The 18,931-nt window shown below is 44.4% G+C and overlaps 7 protein-coding genes across 10 annotated transcripts in view; 4 read left to right on the forward strand and 3 right to left on the reverse strand.

The window, feature by feature from the left end:
* Positions 1-2,688, forward strand: part of LOC108087998 (octopamine receptor beta-3R) — a 42,306-nt gene extending 39,618 nt beyond the window's left edge. For both annotated transcript variants that reach the window (XM_017185610.2, XM_017185609.2), the window contains 2 exons: positions 953-1,061; positions 1,170-2,688. In XM_017185610.2, the coding sequence (XP_017041099.1) occupies positions 953-1,061; positions 1,170-1,380 (320 nt within the window). In that variant the 3' untranslated portion in view covers positions 1,381-2,688. The remainder of the gene's footprint in view (positions 1-952; positions 1,062-1,169) is intronic.
* A 681-nt stretch (positions 2,689-3,369) lies between these two features.
* LOC122320773 (major heat shock 70 kDa protein Ba-like) lies at positions 3,370-5,751 on the reverse strand. The gene has a single exon (XM_043209228.1). The coding sequence runs from the start codon at positions 5,503-5,505 to the stop codon at positions 3,574-3,576; it is 1,932 nt and encodes a 643-aa protein (XP_043065163.1). The 5' UTR covers positions 5,506-5,751; the 3' UTR covers positions 3,370-3,573.
* Positions 5,752-7,140: 1,389 nt separating this feature from the next.
* On the forward strand, positions 7,141-9,515 carry LOC108087939 (major heat shock 70 kDa protein Ba-like). The gene has a single exon (XM_043209229.1). The coding sequence runs from the start codon at positions 7,387-7,389 to the stop codon at positions 9,313-9,315; it is 1,929 nt and encodes a 642-aa protein (XP_043065164.1). The 5' UTR covers positions 7,141-7,386; the 3' UTR covers positions 9,316-9,515.
* Positions 9,516-9,853: 338 nt separating this feature from the next.
* LOC108088063 (protein VAC14 homolog) lies at positions 9,854-12,791 on the forward strand. 2 transcript variants are annotated; one of them, XM_017185705.1, is made up of 9 exons: positions 9,857-10,097; positions 10,160-10,310; positions 10,370-10,600; positions 10,683-11,148; positions 11,204-11,530; positions 11,589-11,697; positions 11,753-12,049; positions 12,108-12,350; positions 12,407-12,791. In XM_017185705.1, exons 1-9 carry the CDS (start codon positions 10,000-10,002, stop codon positions 12,546-12,548), a joined length of 2,064 nt encoding a protein of 687 aa, XP_017041194.1. In that variant the 5' UTR covers positions 9,857-9,999; the 3' UTR covers positions 12,549-12,791. The 2 variants fall into 2 exon arrangements, with proteins under 2 accessions (XP_017041195.1, XP_017041194.1); XM_017185706.2 differs by lacking the exon at positions 12,407-12,791 and having other exon boundaries at positions 9,854-10,097; positions 11,753-12,038; positions 12,108-12,186.
* LOC108088064 (DNA-directed RNA polymerase III subunit RPC3) lies at positions 12,783-14,919 on the reverse strand. Of its 2 annotated transcripts, none has more exons than XM_017185707.2 (7): positions 14,862-14,919; positions 14,514-14,806; positions 13,823-14,324; positions 13,662-13,767; positions 13,251-13,600; positions 13,029-13,196; positions 12,783-12,970 (listed from the first exon to the last, which is right to left on the reverse strand). In XM_017185707.2, the coding sequence occupies exons 2-7, from the start codon at positions 14,786-14,788 to the stop codon at positions 12,803-12,805; spliced, it is 1,569 nt and encodes a 522-aa protein (XP_017041196.1). In that variant the 5' UTR covers positions 14,789-14,806; positions 14,862-14,919; the 3' UTR covers positions 12,783-12,802. The 2 variants fall into 2 exon arrangements, with proteins under 2 accessions (XP_017041196.1, XP_017041197.1); XM_017185708.2 differs by having other exon boundaries at positions 14,514-14,793; positions 14,862-14,877.
* A 242-nt stretch (positions 14,920-15,161) lies between these two features.
* On the forward strand, positions 15,162-17,091 carry LOC108087992 (F-box only protein 9). The gene is made up of 3 exons (XM_017185596.1): positions 15,162-15,398; positions 15,462-16,174; positions 16,375-17,091. Exons 2-3 carry the CDS (start codon positions 15,480-15,482, stop codon positions 17,012-17,014), a joined length of 1,335 nt encoding a protein of 444 aa, XP_017041085.1. The 5' UTR covers positions 15,162-15,398; positions 15,462-15,479; the 3' UTR covers positions 17,015-17,091.
* LOC108087991 (programmed cell death protein 2-like) lies at positions 17,056-18,929 on the reverse strand. The gene is made up of 3 exons (XM_017185595.1): positions 18,751-18,929; positions 17,612-18,684; positions 17,056-17,549 (listed from the first exon to the last, which is right to left on the reverse strand). Exons 1-3 carry the CDS (start codon positions 18,856-18,858, stop codon positions 17,294-17,296), a joined length of 1,437 nt encoding a protein of 478 aa, XP_017041084.1. The 5' UTR covers positions 18,859-18,929; the 3' UTR covers positions 17,056-17,293.
* Positions 18,930-18,931: the final 2 nt, after the last annotated feature.

Consider the following 18,931-nt stretch of genomic DNA (forward strand, 5'->3'; position numbering starts at 1 on the left):
CGTCGTCACACATACACGGCGTATACGCAACATGCTGGCATCCCCTTTCTCGAACAATAAAACGAACATAAACCGCATTTTTCATTTTGCACTCAGAAAAAAAAATTAAGAAATATATTGGCGAGCTTTTGCACTGCTACAAATTATTTTTTAAGATGATACAATTATTCAAACCTGCATAGTAATAATATTGGCCATTTTCAAAAGTGGTAAACTAAGTTTAAAAAGGGAGTTTTAAGCACTGTCAAAACAATACTCCTTGAAGATAAGGAACTGCAAATAATTAAACGTTTTTATGTTGATTTACGTTATTTTCAAATGAATTAGAAATTATAAATAATGAAACTACCTGATAAAAAGAAAATTATATATTTTTTCATCTAAAGGCACAGTTACAACTCAACTTGTAAATTACAAAAATTACTAGTTATATTTTAATTTTAAATAGGAATAAATAAAAAATATATTCCAGCTAACTTCAGCTTAATTAATAAATACCATCTGTTTTCTAAATTATAGTACTAACCTTAATCTTTTGACCTTCCAACTTCTAAAGAAAAAAACATAATCGGTTTTTTCCAAAATCTGATTACTATTCCTAGACTAATTATATTCATATTTATTAAGGTGTACCATAAATCAAAAATGTGAGGCACTAGCAAAAAAAGTTAAATAAATTTTAAATTTGTAATACAGAGTAATAGTTTTTACCGAGTGTAGCCACACACACGCACATAACACAGAACCAGAAAACTGTCAATTGCAATGGCTTAACAAGAACTTGACTCTGGTCAAAGTTCCGAAGACGGGCGAATTGAGTCGATTCGAGGCGAAGCGAAACGGATCGAATCGAAACGAATCGTATCGTATCGAATCGAATCGAATCGAATTGAACTTAATCAGCCAATTGCCTCCCCCAATTTGGTGCTAAACTCTTTATCTGCCCCCACAGGCGGCTCCGTTCGACCGGCCAAAGGATGGAAGGCCGAGCACAAGGCCGCCCGCACTTTGGGCATCATCATGGGCGTCTTTCTGCTCTGCTGGCTGCCCTTCTTTCTGTGGTAAGTGGTGGTGCTGGTGCTGGGTAGGCCGTAATCCGTAATCGGTAATCCGGCACTCAGGCAACTCATCTTCATGCTATTCTCACTGTCAATCTTGTGTCCGTACAGGTATGTCATCACCTCGCTCTGCGGACCGGCCTGTCCATGTCCCGATGTGCTCGTGGTGGTCTTATTCTGGATCGGTTACTTCAACTCCACGCTGAATCCGCTTATATATGCCTACTTTAACCGCGATTTCCGCGAGGCGTTCCGCAACACGCTGGAGTGTGTGCTGCCCTGTCTGGAGAAACGCAATCCCTACAACGCCTACTACGTCTAGACCGGATAACTCCGGTCGGCAATCGCCCCAGCCCACATTCGATGCGGCGCAATGCCCCTATAAGTGATATTTAATACTTGAGTGAATCGTTATACCAAAGGAAGAAAAACAATGCGAGGGAAAACAAAAGCAAACGGCAATACCAGAAGCGTTCGTGCAAGGATCTTTAGCTAGGAAAATCCTTGGAGCTAAGCAATACTCAATGTGTGTTTATGTATACGTGTACATTTTCGTTTAAGCAACGATAGGGAATTTAAATTCAAGTTGTGTTCTCAGCCCGCCAAGCAGCGGTTGCAGGGACAATGCTGCCCCGGAACTATACTATCCATATATAAGTGTTGTTTGTCCAACTAAACAGGAGATATACGTAAAAAATATACATATGGAAGAGTAAAAACAAATTAGAAAGCGCGCAAATGCATAGAAAAAATTACGATTTAAAAGGAAATGTTGTCAAATGAGTTGTAAGAAATATTTAAGGTCTGGGCTTCGGCTTGTCGAAGGTGAAACACTTTTTCCATAGATGATTTAAGAACTACAAAGTCTACAACAAACTAAAAAAACGTTTTTTCTGATGAAGTTTCAACCAAGTCTTCTGTTTTCAAAACAGCAAACTACATTTTAGGGTAAACGAATACTATTTTTTGTTTTTCCTGTAACTCATACAAATGCTTTTTGAAAAAGCTAGTTAGTACTTATAAATATTGAAGCCATACATTATTTCTTAACCGATTAAAACCAGACATATTTTTTTCCAACAAATCAGATTTATGGAAAAAGTGCAAAGCCATATTCTTACCTATAGCATTAAGTATCATATGTAAACTAGAAAACTAGCAAACCAAATCTACATAATCGTGTTAAATGAAATTGAAAACTATTAAATTATGCAATCGAAATTATGTAAAGAAAAAAAGGAACGAAGGAAGAATTGAGTAGGTGACGTTATGAATTTTCAAGCAGAAAGACAATCTACCAATGAGTAAACAAGAATGAACTACGAACAACCAATATTGGCAAGCTGTAGGAAATTTCGCTGTTCGCTGCAAAATCGATTCACTTATTTCAATTTAGTTAGATGGATTCCCCTCTCTCCTGTGTTGCGACGACTTTTGTGATAGTAAAGGAAATTGATTGTATTTCTAGTTGAATTGGTTTGCGTTGAGTTAGTAATACATCTCGTCTAAGTATCTGTACGACGTATGTGAGTGTGTCTAAGTATGTAAGGCCGTGTATCGCTATGTATTTCAATGTACTTGCTGAACTAAACTACTGCAAATTAAAGTGTGGAACTATTGTGTTTTAAAACTAGTTAGAAATATATGTATGTAAGGGACTTGATGTCAGAAAACTCAATGTCTTCGTGTAAGTAGCAATATTGGTAAGAATCACGGAGTCTAAAAAAGCTTACATCAACCACTTGTGCATAAATTTTGAATCCTGTACCATTCAAACTTATGTATATATCCAGATTCAGTTATCCATAAGCTGGATTTGTTTTTTATTTCGACACCGCACTCTAACAAACTCTTAAGATACACTAGTCGGCATAATTATTTCACATGGTGGCATAAGTATTTTGACAAGTACCTTTAAGTATTATTAAGGAAGCTTAAACTTAGAACAAGTATAGCAAAAAAAAAGGAATTTAGTAAAAAGCCGTTGTTTGCATGCATTCTTAGCAAAAATATTGAGTTATTTGATTATTTCAAGTATTGCTAAGTTTAATAGTTAAAAAGAGGTTTGCCCCAAAATAATTATGCCGACTAGTGCAGAATTTTGCTCAAAGCGAACTGCACCCATTTGTTATCTATTTTTATTCAAAAAAGATTTAAATTTTGATATCAGGAAACTTGAGGTGCAAGCTTTTATCTTCTGCATCTAGGTTAAACAATTTATAGAATACTTACAAAAAGTCGGATGATTACCACTCAGATAATATTCCATTTCTGCAAATTCAAAGTGAATTGCATAAGTAAAAATAATGCATTTTTGTTTTAAAATTAAAAATATACAATTTATTTTAGCATGTTTCTAATTAAGCGTAAAACAATTTGTTGCTAACTTAAAACTGAATCACTTTAGTTAGGCCTATTACTTATTTAGAGATTTTTTTTTTATCACAAACTTAAACACTTAAAAACTTAAGATGGAATGAGGATTTATTGATGGCAACTAATGAGTATCTTTGGCTTAGTCGACCTCCTCGACTGTGGGTCCTGAGTAGCCGCCAAATCCTCCGGCCTGCTGGCCGCAGTTGGCTCCTGGACCACCAGCTGCCCCCGCTCCGGCTCCGGCCTGGTGCATCTTGGTCATGATGGGGGAGCAGTGGCGGGTGAGCTCCTCCATCTTGTGGTCGAACTCCTCCTTCTCGGCGGTGGTGTTGCCATCCAACCACCGGATGGTCTCGTTGCACTTCTCCAGCACCGAGTTCTTGTCGGCCTCGTCCAGTTTGCCAGCCTCTGCCTGCTCCACAGCCTGCTTCACGTTGAAGACGTAGCCCTCCAGAGCGTTTCGGGATGTTATGCGCTGGCGCTGCTTCTCGTCCTCGTCGGCGTACTTCTCCGCCTCGTTCACCATGCGGTCAATCTCCGCCTGCGAGAGGCGTCCCTTGTCGTTCTTGATCGTGATGTTCTTGGCCTTGCCCGTGCTCATCTCCTTGGCGGACACGTTCAGGATGCCGTTGGCGTCCATGTCGAAGGTGACCTCTATCTGGGGCACGCCCCGTGGAGCAGGTGGAATGCCGGACAGGTCGAAGGTGCCCAGCGCATTGTTGTCCTTGGTCATCGCACGCTCGCCCTCGTACACCTGGATGGAGACTCCGGGCTGGTTGTCCGAGTACGTGGAGAACGTCTTGGTCTGCTTGCACGGGATGCGGCAGTTGCGCTCGATCAGCTTGGTCATCACCCCGCCGGCGGTCTCAATTCCGAGCGAGAGTGGGGCCACGTCCACCAGCAGCACGTCCTGGATCTTGCCGGTCTGGTCTCCGCTGAGGATCGCGGCCTGGACCGCCGCTCCGTAGGCCACCGCCTCGTCCGGGTTGATGGAGAGGTTGAGGCTCTTGCCGTTGAAGAACTGCTGCAGCAGGCTCTGCACCTTAGGGATGCGCGTGGATCCACCCACGAGCACGATGTCGTGGATCTGGCCCTTGTCCATCTTGGCGTCGTTGAGCGCCTTCTCGACGGGCTGCAGGGTGTTGCGGAAGAGGTCCGCGCACAGCTCCTCGAACCTGGCGCGGCTCACCTTTGTGTAGAAGTCCTCGCCCTCGAACAGGGCGTCGATCTCGATTGTGGCCTCCGTGCTGGATGACAGCGTGCGCTTGGCCCGCTCCGCCGCCGTCCTGAGGCGTCGCAGTGCCCTGGGATTGGAGCGCAGGTCCTTCTTGAATTTGCGCTTGAACTCGTCAGCCAGGTGGTTCACCAGTCGGTTGTCGAAGTCCTCGCCACCCAGATGGGTGTCTCCTGCCGTGGAGCGCACCTCGAACAGCGATCCCTCATCTATGGTCAGGATGGAAACATCGAAGGTGCCGCCACCCAAGTCAAAGATGAGCACGTTGCGCTCCCCCTTGAGGTTCTTGTCCAGTCCGTAGGCCAGTGCAGCGGCTGTGGGCTCGTTGATGATGCGGAGCACGTTCAGACCGGCGATGTGACCCGCGTCCTTGGTGGCCTGGCGCTGGGAGTCGTTGAAGTAGGCGGGCACCGTGATGACGGCGTCAGTGATGCTCTCGCCCAGATACGCCTCCGCCGTCTCCTTCATCTTGGCCAGCACCATCGAGCTGATCTCCTCCGGCGCGAATCGCTTGGCCTCACCCTTGAATTCGACGCCGATCTTGGGCTTTCCGCTGTCGCTGACCACCTTGAAGGGCCAGTGCTTCATGTCCTCTGCAATTTTCGGGTCGTCGTACTTGCGTCCGATGAGGCGCTTGGCGTCGAAGACTGTGTTCCTGGGGTTCATGGCCACCTGGTTCTTGGCGGCGTCGCCGATGAGCCGCTCAGAGTCTGTGAATGCCACATAGGAGGGCGTGGTGCGGTTGCCCTGGTCGTTGGCGATGATCTCCACCTTGCCGTGCTGGTAGACACCAACACAGGAGTACGTGGTGTCCAGATCGATTCCAATGGCTGGCATTGTGTGTGTGTTTGCTTACTTGGCAATGGGTAAGTGGTAATCCAACTTTAAAACTCTTGTTGTTGTTCTCGCTTATATTTCCTTGATTGGTAGTTAATCAGTTGATACTTGTGTTTTTAATTCACTTTTAGTTACTAGTATTTCACTTGTGTTTAGCTTCTTCAGCTGCGTTTGGTTGGTTTGCTTAGCTTTTGCTTAGTGATGTTTTCACTTTGCTTGTTTGAAATGAATTGACGCTAAGAGCGCCGAGCGGCTCTATTTATACCCCAGCGCTCTCTTCTCGAACGTTCGAGACGCACTCTCCCGAACCGCCAAGAACTGAGTGAGAGAGCAAGCTGCTGCAGCAATGGGAGTGAGCGAGAGAGGGAGACTGCTAAATTAAGAGAGGGTAAAAAAGTGTACTTTTGTTGGGTTCGAAAATTCTCGACTTTTCTCCGGGCCAAACAAATCGACCTACCGCAATAAACGGTTTTGTTTTGAAGTTCTGGAAAATTCGGAACTATACATTTTGTTTATATAAAAAGCTGTTTAAAGTTTAAAGCTAGATACTGTAGTGTGTTCGACAAAAGAAGATGCGAATGCCAATTTAATTGCATTTTCGGGGTACAAATTGACAGGTGTTAAATTAATCTGTATATTATTAGCTTTTTTTATTTTAGTTTTTAGTAAAGTCAATAAAGTTGTTAGTAGGGGCTTAAATTAAAATTGATTTAAAATCTGACATATGTATTTTTGAGTTGTCAGTAAAGTTGGTAAATTCTTTAGTAAAGGTTTATTATTTTTATTAAAATGTTAATTTACTTAATTTATTATTAATTTGCTTTCTTATGTAAAACAACTTGATGTGCATGCAGTTCAATGTCAATGTGCTAAAGAGATTTAAAAAGATACGCATATGTATGTATTATACATACATATGTATGTATTTTAATGAGGATATTAAGTTCGTTAAAAACTTAAAAATTATAAAAAAAAAACGGGAAAAATCTCTAGGTATGCGGTTTCCGAATTTAATTAAAAAGTTACCGGTCTCCTTTAGAGAGCGATCAAAACATTAATCTCCTGTAACTCGAAATTTAATTTTTTAAGTTGGCCCAAAAAATAACTCGGCCTCTAGAATGTCCTAATTTTCTTAAACTTTTCAAGTTGTATACATACATTAAAAAGTATACAAAAGGTCAGATTTTTAACAACTTTACTGACTTTACTAAAAACTAAAAAAACAAACATCTAAAAACATACAGATTAATTCAACACCTGTCATTTTAAACCTCGGAAATGCAAATAAATTGGCATCCACACATTCTTTTGTCGAGCACAATTAAGTTTCTAGCTTTAAACTAAGTTATTCACCCAGCTTTTTATATAAACAAAAAGTATAGTTCCGAATTTTCCAGAACTTCAAAACAAAACCGTTTATTGCGGTAGGTCGATTTGTTTGGCCCGGAGAAAAGTCGAGAATTTTCGAACCCAACAAAAGTACACTTTTTTACCCTCTCTTAATTTAGCAGTCTCCCTCTCTCGCTCACTCCCATTGCTGCAGCAGCTTGCTCTCTCACTCAGTTCTTGGCGGTTCGGGAGAGTGCGTCTCGAACGTTCGAGAAGAGAGCGCTGGGGTATAAATAGAGCCGCTCGGCGCTCTTAGCGTCAATTCATTTCAAACAAGCAAAGTGAAAACATCACTAAGCAAAAGCTAAGCAAACCAACCAAACGCAGCTGAAGAAGCTAAACACAAGTGAAATACTAGTAACTAAAAGTGAATTAAAAACACAAGTATCAACTGATTAACTACCAATCAAGGAAATATAAGCGAGAACAACAACAAGAGTTTTAAAGTTGGATTACCACTTACCCATTGCCAAGTAAGCAAACACACACACAATGCCAGCCATTGGAATCGATCTGGGCACCACGTACTCCTGCGTTGGTGTCTACCAGCACGGCAAGGTGGAGATCATCGCCAACGACCAGGGCAACCGCACCACGCCCTCCTATGTGGCATTCACAGACTCTGAAAGGCTCATCGGCGACGCCGCCAAGAACCAGGTGGCCATGAACCCCAGGAACACAGTCTTCGACGCCAAGCGCCTCATCGGACGCAAGTACGACGACCCGAAAATTGCAGAGGACATGAAGCACTGGCCCTTCAAGGTGGTCAGCGACAGCGGAAAGCCCAAGATCGGCGTCGAATTCAAGGGTGAGGCCAAACGATTCGCGCCGGAGGAGATCAGCTCGATGGTGCTGGCCAAGATGAAGGAGACGGCGGAGGCGTATCTGGGCGAGAGCATCACTGACGCCGTCATCACGGTGCCCGCCTACTTCAACGACTCCCAGCGCCAGGCCACCAAGGACGCGGGTCACATCGCCGGTCTGAACGTGCTCCGCATCATCAACGAGCCCACAGCCGCTGCACTGGCCTACGGACTCGACAAGAACCTCAAGGGGGAGCGCAACGTGCTCATCTTTGACTTGGGTGGCGGCACCTTCGATGTCTCCATCCTGACCATAGACGAGGGATCGCTGTTCGAGGTGCGCTCCACGGCAGGAGACACCCATCTGGGTGGCGAGGACTTCGACAACCGACTGGTGAACCACCTGGCTGACGAGTTCAAGCGCAAATTCAAGAAGGACCTGCGCTCCAATCCCAGGGCACTGCGACGCCTCAGGACGGCGGCCGAGCGGGCCAAGCGCACGCTGTCATCTAGCACGGAGGCCACCATCGAGATCGACGCCCTGTTCGAGGGCCACGACTTTTACACCAAGGTGAGCCGCGCCAGGTTCGAGGAGCTGTGCGCGGACCTCTTCCGCAACACCCTGCAGCCCGTGGAGAAGGCGCTCAACGACGCCAAGATGGACAAGGGCCAGATCCACGACATCGTGCTCGTGGGTGGATCCACGCGCATCCCTAAGGTGCAGAGCCTGCTGCAGCAGTTCTTCAACGGCAAGAGCCTCAACCTCTCCATCAACCCGGACGAGGCGGTGGCCTACGGAGCGGCGGTCCAGGCCGCGATCCTCAGCGGAGACCAGACCGGCAAGATCCAGGACGTGCTGCTGGTGGACGTGGCCCCACTCTCGCTCGGAATCGAGACCGCCGGCGGGGTGATGACCAAGCTGATCGAGCGCAACTGCCGCATCCCGTGCAAGCAGACCAAGACGTTCTCCACGTACTCGGACAACCAGCCCGGAGTCTCCATCCAGGTGTACGAGGGCGAGCGTGCGATGACCAAGGACAACAATGCGCTGGGCACCTTCGACCTGTCCGGCATTCCACCTGCTCCACGGGGCGTGCCCCAGATAGAGGTCACCTTCGACATGGACGCCAACGGCATCCTGAACGTGTCCGCCAAGGAGATGAGCACGGGCAAGGCCAAGAACATCACGATCAAGAACGACAAGGGACGCCTCTCGCAGGCGGAGATTGACCGCATGGTGAACGAGGCGGAGAAGTACGCCGACGAGGACGAGAAGCAGCGCCAGCGCATAACATCCCGAAACGCTCTGGAGGGCTACGTCTTCAACGTGAAGCAGGCTGTGGAGCAGGCAGAGGCTGGCAAACTGGACGAGGCCGACAAGAACTCGGTGCTGGAGAAGTGCAACGAGACCATCCGGTGGTTGGATGGCAACACCACCGCCGAGAAGGAGGAGTTCGACCACAAGATGGAGGAGCTCACCCGCCACTGCTCCCCCATCATGACCAAGATGCACCAGGCAGCCGGAGCGGGGGCAGCTGGTGGTCCAGGAGCCAACTGCGGCCAGCAGGCCGGAGGATTTGGCGGCTACTCAGGACCCACAGTCGAGGAGGTCGACTAAGCATAAGATACTCATTAGATTTCACCAACAAATCTCCATTCCTAGTTAAAGCTTTCATTACAGATGTAAATAATTTGATTGCCATTCTCATAAAATATCATAGTTGTAACTAAATTATTTCTGCCTTAAGTTAGCAACAAATTGCTATACGCTTATTTAGCAATACGAAAAAATAAATTATTTATTTTACTTTAAAGAAACATATTTTTGTGTTTTTACTAAGAAGTCAGTATCGTGGGAAAAAAAGTTAGTTGAAGCTTTTAAAACACTTAAAAATAAATTGGAAAACTAAAAAAAAAAATTAAGTTGTGCTGATGATTCTGAAACAATATGTTGATTTAAATGTCTTTTGTAGACATTTTAAGAGAAAAACAAAATTGTTTAAAATGTAAATGTAGGATGGTCTATTCGTTTTATTATTCGAAAGACAGAAGATAAATTTTAAAGTCAGAGGCAACTAAAAATATGTATTATCTGTATTATGGCTTCCTTTATATAAAACATTTATAAATTTAGCAAGTTAAATTTTTGAACACTTTGTTTGAATTTTGCGCTTGCAGTAAATTTGCACTCTTTGGAGGCCAGGTTGGCAGCCCCATCAGTCAGCTGTTGGCAAAGAGATGCAGAGAAACCCGAAAACCCGCCTATAAATATTGTTATTTTGTTGATATTACGGATTGCAGAATGGAACCGCCGTACGCCCCTTTAAGTGAGTCCTGTGCCAAGGCGCTTGGCGACAAGGTGTACGAAAAACGGAAATTGGCCTCGCAGGAAATCGAGAAGTGAGTATTCCAACACGACAAAAGATTCGTCATCCCAATTGGGATATCCGATTCTCCCACAGAATGGTCACCGAATTCAACAACAAGAACAACTCGGCACAGATCCGTAAACTAATCGAGGTTCTAGCTACGGACTATGCGACTTCACGGGATGCGAACCGCAGAAAAGGGGCGCTTATCGGTCTCGCAGCCACGGGATTAGGGTTGGGCAAGGTAGAACCATTACTCATCGGACCCATAACTAGATAAGTTAAATTTTTAATGTTTTTTAGGATTCGGGAAAGTACGTCCAGGGCCTTGTGACTCCCATCATGACCTGTCTGTCGGATCCGGACCTGCGTGTTCGCTATTTCGCCTGCGAGTCCTTGTACAACGTAGTCAAGGTGGCCCGAGCCGCCATCATTCCATTATTACCGGAGCTTTTCGCCGCATTATCTAGACTTGTTACTGATTCAGATCAGATGGTTAAGGACGGCAGCGAGCTACTGGATCGACTACTAAAGGTACACTCGATAAGAGTTCCATCATATAATACTTTAAAATTATCGAAAGCAATTTACCACCATATCACCTTATTTTTTTAAGGACATTGTCACGGAATCGTCGCAGACCTTTAACCTCGAAGCCTTTATTCCTTTGCTGAGAGAGCACATCTATGTGAAGGATGCCTTTGCCCGTCAGTATGTGATCTCATGGATATCGATCCTAAACGCTGTGCCGGACATCAATATGGTCAACTATTTGACCGAGATACTGGACGGCCTTTTTCTCATGCTCGAGGACAATACACTCGAAATTCAACGCATGTGTGAAACTACTATCAGTCAGTTTCTAAAGTCCATAAGAAACGACTCTTCCTCCGTGAGGATGGAGGACACTATAAACACGCTAATTACCCACGCTCAGTCACCCAATGAGCTCATCAAGTCTATTGCAATAACCTGGATCCGAGAGTTTGTTCAAATATTTGGGCCAAATGTGTTGCCCTATGCAAGTGGAATTTTCACGGCGATATTGCCGTGCCTTGAATATAATGTGGAATCCAAGAGAAGTAAGAGATAAGAGGGCAGTATAAAACAGTCTTTTTATTTATCTATTTTTTATAGGTATTAAAGAGTGCGCCGTTTCCGTTAACAACTCGATGATGTCGCTGGTGTCGACTAAAGAGCTGAAAAAACAGACGGTGGCCAAGATCGATTTGCGTTCAATTATGGATGTTCTGTCACAGTATCTCACGCACAACTCTATGCACACAAAGATCGCAGTACTTAAATGGATCCATCATCTTTTTACCAATTTTCCAAATGAAATGTCCGTGCATGCCAGCAACTTAAATAATAATCTATTGTCAACGCTAGCTGATAATTCGGATGAGGTAGTCCTGCAAAGTCTGTCGGTTTTGGCAGAAATTGTTAACTCTCAAGATAGCAGGGGTAAGAAATTATTTTTAAAGTAATTTTTATTTTTAACTAATTTGTAGTTTACTTGCAGAGTTAAATGACTTTAACAAATCGCACTACCGGAAGTTTTTACTTAGCCTGCTGAATCTCTTTAGCGAAGAGAAACTGATTTTGGAAAACAGAGCCAGCCTAATTATAAGGTAATTTTACATATGGTTATCGAAATCAAAAAGTTGACTAATGTGTGGATTTTAGGAAACTCTGTGTGTTGCTGAATGCCGAATATATTTACCGCACTTTTGCCGAGATAATAGCTGAAGAAGTGCCCAATTTAAAGTTTGCATCTACAGTTGTGCGTCTGCTAAACATAATTCTTCTGACATCAACGGAGCTTTTCGAATTGCGTACGAGCCTGCGGAATATTTCCAATGAAAAGTCAGCAGATCTTTTTCAATGCCTTTACAAAAGTTGGGCCCACTGTCCAGTGTCCACGCTATCCTTGTGTTTGCTGGCCCAGAGCTACCAGCATGTATCCCGTTTGGTAACATTATTGTAAGTAAATTCAACACATAATCTAAGAAATTTTTTTTTTTTAATCACACTTTTCCAGTGCTGATGTTGAAATCACCTTGGAGCTGCTTACCGAATTGGATAAATTGGTTCAGTTAATAGAGTCTCCAATATTTGCTCCTTTACGTCTAACTCTCGTTTCGAAAGCAAATAATTGTGCGGATGCTCAGTATTTGGCCCACGCTTTGTTTGGCATTCTAATGTTGCTGCCGCAGACAGAAGCTTTTGATACTCTTCGAAATCGTCTTCAATGTGTACCTAATTACTGGGGCCACGATCCCATGTAAGATATTTTATTGACTAATGGCTACTCGCATACACAATTTATATTGTTTACAGCGACGAGCGAAACTCACTGGAGTACAAAAGTGGAATAGATTTCGATGCCTTGGAGGAGCACTTCATTAAACTGCAAAAAGCACATCGCGAACAAAGAATTATTCACAGGAAACGGAGTGTAATTACTCCAGAAAGTAACTAGCCCTTTTATGCATAACTTGTTTTAGATAGCCTGTGATTAAGCGTACAGTCATTTAATTTGCATATGTGAGTTTTAATAAACCCGAATCTATATACCTTATTGATTTAAAGAAGCTTCTGCTTTAATTGTTTTTACCAAATTATTTGATTTTTATAAATGAACAAAATCTCTGTAATGTGTAGTATAAAAAAATGTTTTTAAATGATAATCACCTCAAATAAATAAGACAATCTATTCCCTAAATTGAATTTTTTTTATTTAAATTTTCGAATGCCTGTCGGAAGCGAAGTGCAATGATGCTGATACATTTGCAAAAGGAAGATGGTATCGTCCAGGGTTAGTTCAGCCTTTGACAAGGTCTTTATCCGATTCTTTACCTTATTAAGGATCTCGCATTCGGGTGGTGTAAATGTTTCAACAATCTGAAAAGCAAAAGAGCCAATAAAAACAGCCTTAAGTTTTCTTTAAGTATTTAGTTACCTCGGCAATATATTCGTCAGTCTCGCCGCGTTCTTTCATTGTCTCCACTATACTGTCAAGTCTTTGTGATTTTTCAATTAGACCCTTGTGCTCATTTTTCTCAAAGTTAGACCTTTCGATAGTATTATAAAGAGCCTTGTAACTGGCATCTAGCAACATACGCACCGTCTACAAAAGAATACGATTGCAAATAATTGAATCTATTGATTTATAATTACTTACATCCTTTTCCCTAACTTGGAAAAGATAAAATGATTTGGCTGGGCCATTGCTGCCTCCTCCAGGCTTCTTAATTATCTTCACATGTATAAACTGTTCCTGGAACAGACTATAGGCCAGAGATTTTGCCTCTTTAGAGGGGATCATGGCTTCCTTCTGCAAGTCCTCCTGCTCAATGTACTTCTTGCATCGTATTACTCGAAATATCCGTGCTGCCTTTGAGCCAAAACGTTCAGTAATGACACACTCGACACAAGCAAAAGCTAGCGATTCAAATGCATGTTCCATATCCACAACGTACACTCCCCCACCCATGTCGCCTACTCTCCGGAAAAATCCCATTGAATCGTCCGCTATAAAAACCAAAAATTGAATAAATAATACCATTTATACTTTTCAGCAATCTAAACTTACTTAACAAGCTTATGTACTGGTCCAAATACTTCATAAGATCAAGGTTATTCGATTTTCTTTCGATTGCCTGTTTAATTTCCACAAAAGGTATCTGGTTCGAAAGTTTCTGTAATAATAATTTGGTTTAGCAATTTTAATGCGTTAATATTATTTTACCATACTCTCTGCCAAGGATCAGTTGTGTTGTACATGATTTTCAGAATAAATCTAAAACACTCTGCCGCATTTTCCCCAAGTTTTCTTTCAATGGCATCCACCATTATGGTGTCCCGAAAGTCCTGGTGGAACCGATCGTAGTTTAGGTTCCAGACCATAGAGTTGTCCTTGGCTTCCGCCAGAGTAGCATCGCCCTTTCGAATTTTAGCGAGCAACTGAAGATCAATGTTGGGATGCCTGAAAAAGTCGCACTCATTGCTTTCGAATTTCGGCACACTTTCATCCTGGTCTTCGGCCACCAATAGTTCCGGCCTTTTAATGATATAATGGTCAGTTATCATTTGGAGGAAGGTATTGCGATAGGCTTCTGGGCTTTCCGACTTATTCTCGCCCTCTGTTAGGCATTTGATCAGAATTCCACTTGCAGTATCTGATCCAGAACTAATAAGCTCCTCGGCTATGGAAGCACCAACATTTCCGTATTTAGTTTGAACCAGGTGCACGTAGCTAAAAACGAATGCCATACATTTAAAAAAAGCCTCAATAATAATAATACCTTAATAATACATTTTAAGTGTTCCAAACATTTAAGAAAGAGCTAAAAAGTTGATATATTGGTATTTTTGTAATACCCCATAAAAGGTAAAAACACACCTTATGAGTTATTTTTAATATTATTATTATTTATTTTCTTACCGTGGATACCGCAGAAGGCAAAGGATATCCTCTCGCCGGAGGGCGTACTCCGCCAGAAAAGGATTTTGCTTAGAGGCCGAGAAGTCCACCAACCTGTACTTAACGAGTACAGCCAGAGCGAGAGCCACTTCCTTGCGTGAGAACTTGGTGGCACTGGTGATCTGACCCAAGGTCCTCGTGGTGGCCGAGAAGAGGCAATCGGCCACAGACTGCACCACCTTGCCAAAACATTGTTCCAGGATGGCGGAACTCAGATGGGAGTAGTCCGCTGACATTGTTCCTGCCAGTGAGGCCTAAAGTTGTATGTTATTCTACCATGTTGATTGAAAAAAAAAACACACATTTTACCTGCTGATAATGCGGCTCAAACAAATAAGCAATCAAAACAAAACAGAGCCGCGTTGGAATCAGCTGTTGAGCGGTGCTTATCGATAAGTTATTGAGTTTCAAATTGGTCAAGCACTTGAATGCGGCCTTTGAAATGGGAAGGACTTGGACATTTTTGAAGATAAAAATGTAACTTAAAAAAAAATGTTATGATTAAAGGGTAATTGAAAAAATAGAATCCATAACGATAATATGACTATTACAGATAACAAAATTCAGTATGACCGGAATCATTTCTGAGATTGCCTTTTAACAGCGCTTCGTTCACACTGTAAACTATAAATTTACACAGGTAGAAGTGTTCCCGTTTGCGTATCTGAATTAACTTAATCTTTGGGGTCTTACCAATGGCCACATGTTGCTCCCAGTTGCACACTACTTTGAAATTCTGGGGTGAAGCCCGCGGCCAAAATCAGCAGTACGCGCGGCCCTTCATTATAAGTTTAATTCCGGTCCGAATTTTCCCATCTTCTAACGACCAATACTAATACCTTTCAGGTTAGAAATTGCGTCAGATAAATGTAAATGAATCTATTTTAACGATCTGTTCGGCCTTCACAGACTAGCTTTACGATAACCATGTCGGATTTGGACTCGGATGGCGAAGTGGCTGGCCAGGAAATGGGCCCGAATGCGCTGGATGAGTTCCGGGAAAGTTGGCAGCGGGAGCTTCAAGGTCACACAAACACTGGATCCCGGAATCGTTCTGAAGCTGGAAGAGATCCTCTGGCGACGGCAAACTCCAATCTCAGCGAGGCAGATCTCCTGCAAGCTAAAGCGGAAAGTCTTTATCGTACCGCCGTACAGTTGGAGCAGCGGGGAAAGGTCTACGACGCAATTCCCTTTTACCGGAAGGCCACCCAAATCGTTCCGGATATTGAGTTTAAGTTTTACGAGCAGCAGAAGCTTAGCAGCGATGCCAACAAGAAGTATCACAATCTGGCCAGCGATTTGGCCAAGCAACTGGATTTGGGCCAGAAGGATTTTTCGGAAGGCGGCGAGGAGATCGTCGACAACCTGTATGAAAAGTTCCAGCAGGACCTGCGGCAGGACACCATTTATAACGGCAAGCTGTTTGCGTCCAGCAGAGATTCAAGTGTCTTGACAACCGGCCTACACTTTGCGGATCTTCCGCCTGAGATTGTGATGCGCATCCTTCGTTGGGTGGTGTCCTCCCAACTGGATATGCGCTCGCTAGAGCAGTGTGCCGCCGTTTCCAAAGGTTTCTATGTCTACGCCCGGGATGAGGAGCTTTGGAGGCTAGCCTGTGTTAAGTAAGAAAGCTTTTCATCTTTGCCGAAGAGCATAATCATACAAATTTATATTGCTTGCTGGATGCTTTCTGATTTTGTCGGAAATGGTTAAAATTATTTTTTTTAATATTTTATTATTTTTTGTTCGCATTCAGCTTAGTCTGCAAAAATGTTTTTCAGCTCAGTCTTGCCTGCTGTTTAATCAATAAACTTTTTTCTAGGGTATGGGGCCACAACGTTGGATCCCTGGAGTCCCAGGATTCGGACATCAGCAATGTTTACTACTCTTGGCGCGACATGTTCATCCGAAGAGAGCGTGTTCTCTTCAACGGCTGCTACATCAGCAAGACCACGTACCTGCGAATGGGAGAAAACAGCTTCCAAGATCAATTCTACCGCCCTGTGCAGCTGGTGGAGTACTATCGCTACATTCGATTTATGCCCGATGGCAAGGTGCTGATGATGACAAGCGCCGATGAGCCGACACAAGGTGTCTCCAAGCTGAAGAATCTACACAACATACGGCCTGAAATGCTCCGAGGTCGCTATCGACTGTTTGGAAGCACAGTAACTCTGGTGCTGCAAAAGTCGCAGGTGCGCGGATCCGGACACATCCGTCAGAGACGCGGGAGCATTATGCCCCTGGAGGAGGACTCCTCGCAGTTCCTCATTGAGCTACGCATCGCAGGATCTACCAAGCGTCGTTGCACGCAGTTGGTGTGGTCGCACTACACACTCGTGCAGAAGCGTAACAAGGTGGACGTTAGCTCAGAGTTCGACCTGACAGAGGCCAAATATCCACCGCTTAGGTTCTCCACCGTAAGGAGCTATCACCTTGATGCCGATGCACCTTTAGCTTAAGTTAGTTCAGCTTCCTACGAACGGAAAATAAAACACTTCAATTTGAAACCCTGTTAGAGGGGGAGTGAAAATAACGAGATATTATTAGCAACTATCCTTATCGGAGTGTCTAAAAGCTTACAACGTTCTTAACAACTAGAGCATAAAATCTTCCTAGGATAATCGAGAAGCTTAGCTTTTCCTCTGCAGTTTGCGTTAAAAATTCGTTGCACCGGTCTGCAACCGTTAGCTGCTACAGCGAGTGGGTTCTATGGCTTTTCAAAATGGCCGGAAGCCGTCCTAAGATTCGGACTGCACCACAATGTGCTCGTAGCGCATTAGGTCGGGCGTGTCCCAGCAGCTCTTTAGGCAGGTGAAAACCAGCACGTTGCCGAACTCAATTGGTGCATTGCAGCCGTTCAACTGGAAGCGCAGCTTGGGAATGAGTGTGGGCAGCAGTTGCACCTCGCAGATGGTTTCGCCCTTGCAGTTCTGACACTTGGGCAGTGGTTCCGTCAGTGGAGCCACCAAGAGAGGTAGCGCATCTCGGGAATACCTAGAAAAGATAAATGAAGATCTTCAGGACTTCTACTTAGGTGTTAAAGCTGGCAGTCTTACCTTAACAATTGGCCCGGATTCTGCTGGATGGTAGTGATAAAGTTGTGAAACACTATGTCGCCATGGGCGGGTAGGGCCTTCTCGTAGGACTCGTGCTCATCACCCGGTTCGCCAGATCCAGAGGCACCCGTGGGAGAATGTGCCGCATCTTCGTCCCTCAGCTTGTACTCCTGGTACAAATCACGAATGTGGTCCATGGACAGAGCTCCGCCATAGTTTTCGTATTCTTCAACTTGAGTCTTGCTCTCTACATCAACGGCAATGTAGTAGGACTTCAGAGTGAGATCCTTTATTTGCGACAACGAGAGCGAAGTGTGCTTTAGCAAGGCAATTAGGTCGCGTTCCGGCTTCTTAGGCGTATCGACCAGCACCAGATCCGTTTCGGGACCTTCGATCTCGGCGCAAATGGCTGCGGTAGCGGCACTGGCTCCTGCAACATCCAAACTGGGAGCAGCGGCTGCTGCACAGTTGGCATTTGGATCATCCTCGGCGTTTTGAGGTGAGATCATGTCAATTTGATGGAAGCCTGAGATCAAATCGTTCTCAACTGAGGTGCTTTCGTCTTCGTCGTCCTCATCATCGCCGCCAATTTTAACCTGCTCGAATTTAACTGGTTCCTCCAGTTTTACATCGCCCTTTGCATATTGCAAAGCATTTGGCCGCACATTTCCATTCCGCTCGTTTTGCTCTTCGTCAGCGGTGATGTCCATGGCTTCGTCGAGCGGCACAGAGTTGGCTTCACCTTGACTGTCGCCCCAATCGTCCGCTCCACTACACCAGTTGACCGCCTGCAATCCGGAGGACTTGCTCTTCTTCTTTGAGTGCTGCTTTCCTGTGGGCGTGGCCTTGGGCGACTGCTCACTGATGACCTCAAACTGGTGATCCAGGTGCTGGGTGCGCACACATGTCCAGCTCTTGGAGTTCTGCGAGCATGCGGGACTCACGCAACCGAAGACGTACAGGCTACGGTGAAACTGAGAGCGGTCCAGAGGGGCGTACATCTGTACGATCAGCGGACGCACTGCACCGCACAGTGGACAGGTCGGAATCGTCAACTCATGTCTTGGCCAGTCCTGTTGGTAAAAATCAATTTCAATTATCAGCTGTCTCTGCGATGCCCATCAAATCATTATTTTTACTGGTGTGCCGCCGATTTTGTTGGTGCAGCTGTTCAGGAACTGCTCCTGCTTGGCTGTAACCTCCTCATCCTCGTAGCCCAGGTACACCGTCGATTTATTCTTTGCCATTTTTCATGGTTTCCACAAAAGTTTTCAGATATTGCGAATGGTTTGTTTTAGCGATGGACCAAATAATTGTACC

This window comes from Drosophila ficusphila, unplaced genomic scaffold (genome assembly GCF_018152265.1).
Source record: "Drosophila ficusphila isolate 14025-0441.05 unplaced genomic scaffold, ASM1815226v1 contig_791, whole genome shotgun sequence".
Taxonomy (NCBI): domain Eukaryota; kingdom Metazoa; phylum Arthropoda; class Insecta; order Diptera; family Drosophilidae; genus Drosophila; species Drosophila ficusphila.

Coding starts and splice junctions, on each gene's coding strand:
- LOC122320773 (XM_043209228.1), bottom strand. CDS start 5,505: ATGCCAGCCATTGGAATCGATCTGGACACCACGTACTCCTGTGTTGGT.
- LOC108087939 (XM_043209229.1), top strand. CDS start 7,387: ATGCCAGCCATTGGAATCGATCTGGGCACCACGTACTCCTGCGTTGGT.
- LOC108087991 (XM_017185595.1), bottom strand. CDS start 18,858: ATGGCAAAGAATAAATCGACGGTGTACCTGGGCTACGAGGATGAGGAG. Junction 18,685..18,750: donor ACAAAATCGGCGGCACACCA/GTAAAAATAATG, acceptor TTTTACCAACAG/GACTGGCCAAGACATGAGTT. Junction 17,550..17,611: donor AATCCGGGCCAATTGTTAAG/GTAAGACTGCCA, acceptor TATCTTTTCTAG/GTATTCCCGAGATGCGCTAC.
- LOC108088063 (XM_017185705.1), top strand. CDS start 10,000: ATGGAACCGCCGTACGCCCCTTTAAGTGAGTCCTGTGCCAAGGCGCTT. Junction 10,311..10,369: donor CGGGATTAGGGTTGGGCAAG/GTAGAACCATTA, acceptor AATGTTTTTTAG/GATTCGGGAAAGTACGTCCA. Junction 12,351..12,406: donor TACTGGGGCCACGATCCCAT/GTAAGATATTTT, acceptor TATTGTTTACAG/CGACGAGCGAAACTCACTGG.
- LOC108087992 (XM_017185596.1), top strand. CDS start 15,480: ATGTCGGATTTGGACTCGGATGGCGAAGTGGCTGGCCAGGAAATGGGC. Junction 16,175..16,374: donor TGGAGGCTAGCCTGTGTTAA/GTAAGAAAGCTT, acceptor ACTTTTTTCTAG/GGTATGGGGCCACAACGTTG.
- LOC108088064 (XM_017185707.2), bottom strand. CDS start 14,788: ATGTCAGCGGACTACTCCCATCTGAGTTCCGCCATCCTGGAACAATGT. Junction 13,601..13,661: donor CCAGTACATAAGCTTGTTAA/GTAAGTTTAGAT, acceptor TGGTTTTTATAG/CGGACGATTCAATGGGATTT. Junction 12,971..13,028: donor CTGACGAATATATTGCCGAG/GTAACTAAATAC, acceptor TTTGCTTTTCAG/ATTGTTGAAACATTTACACC.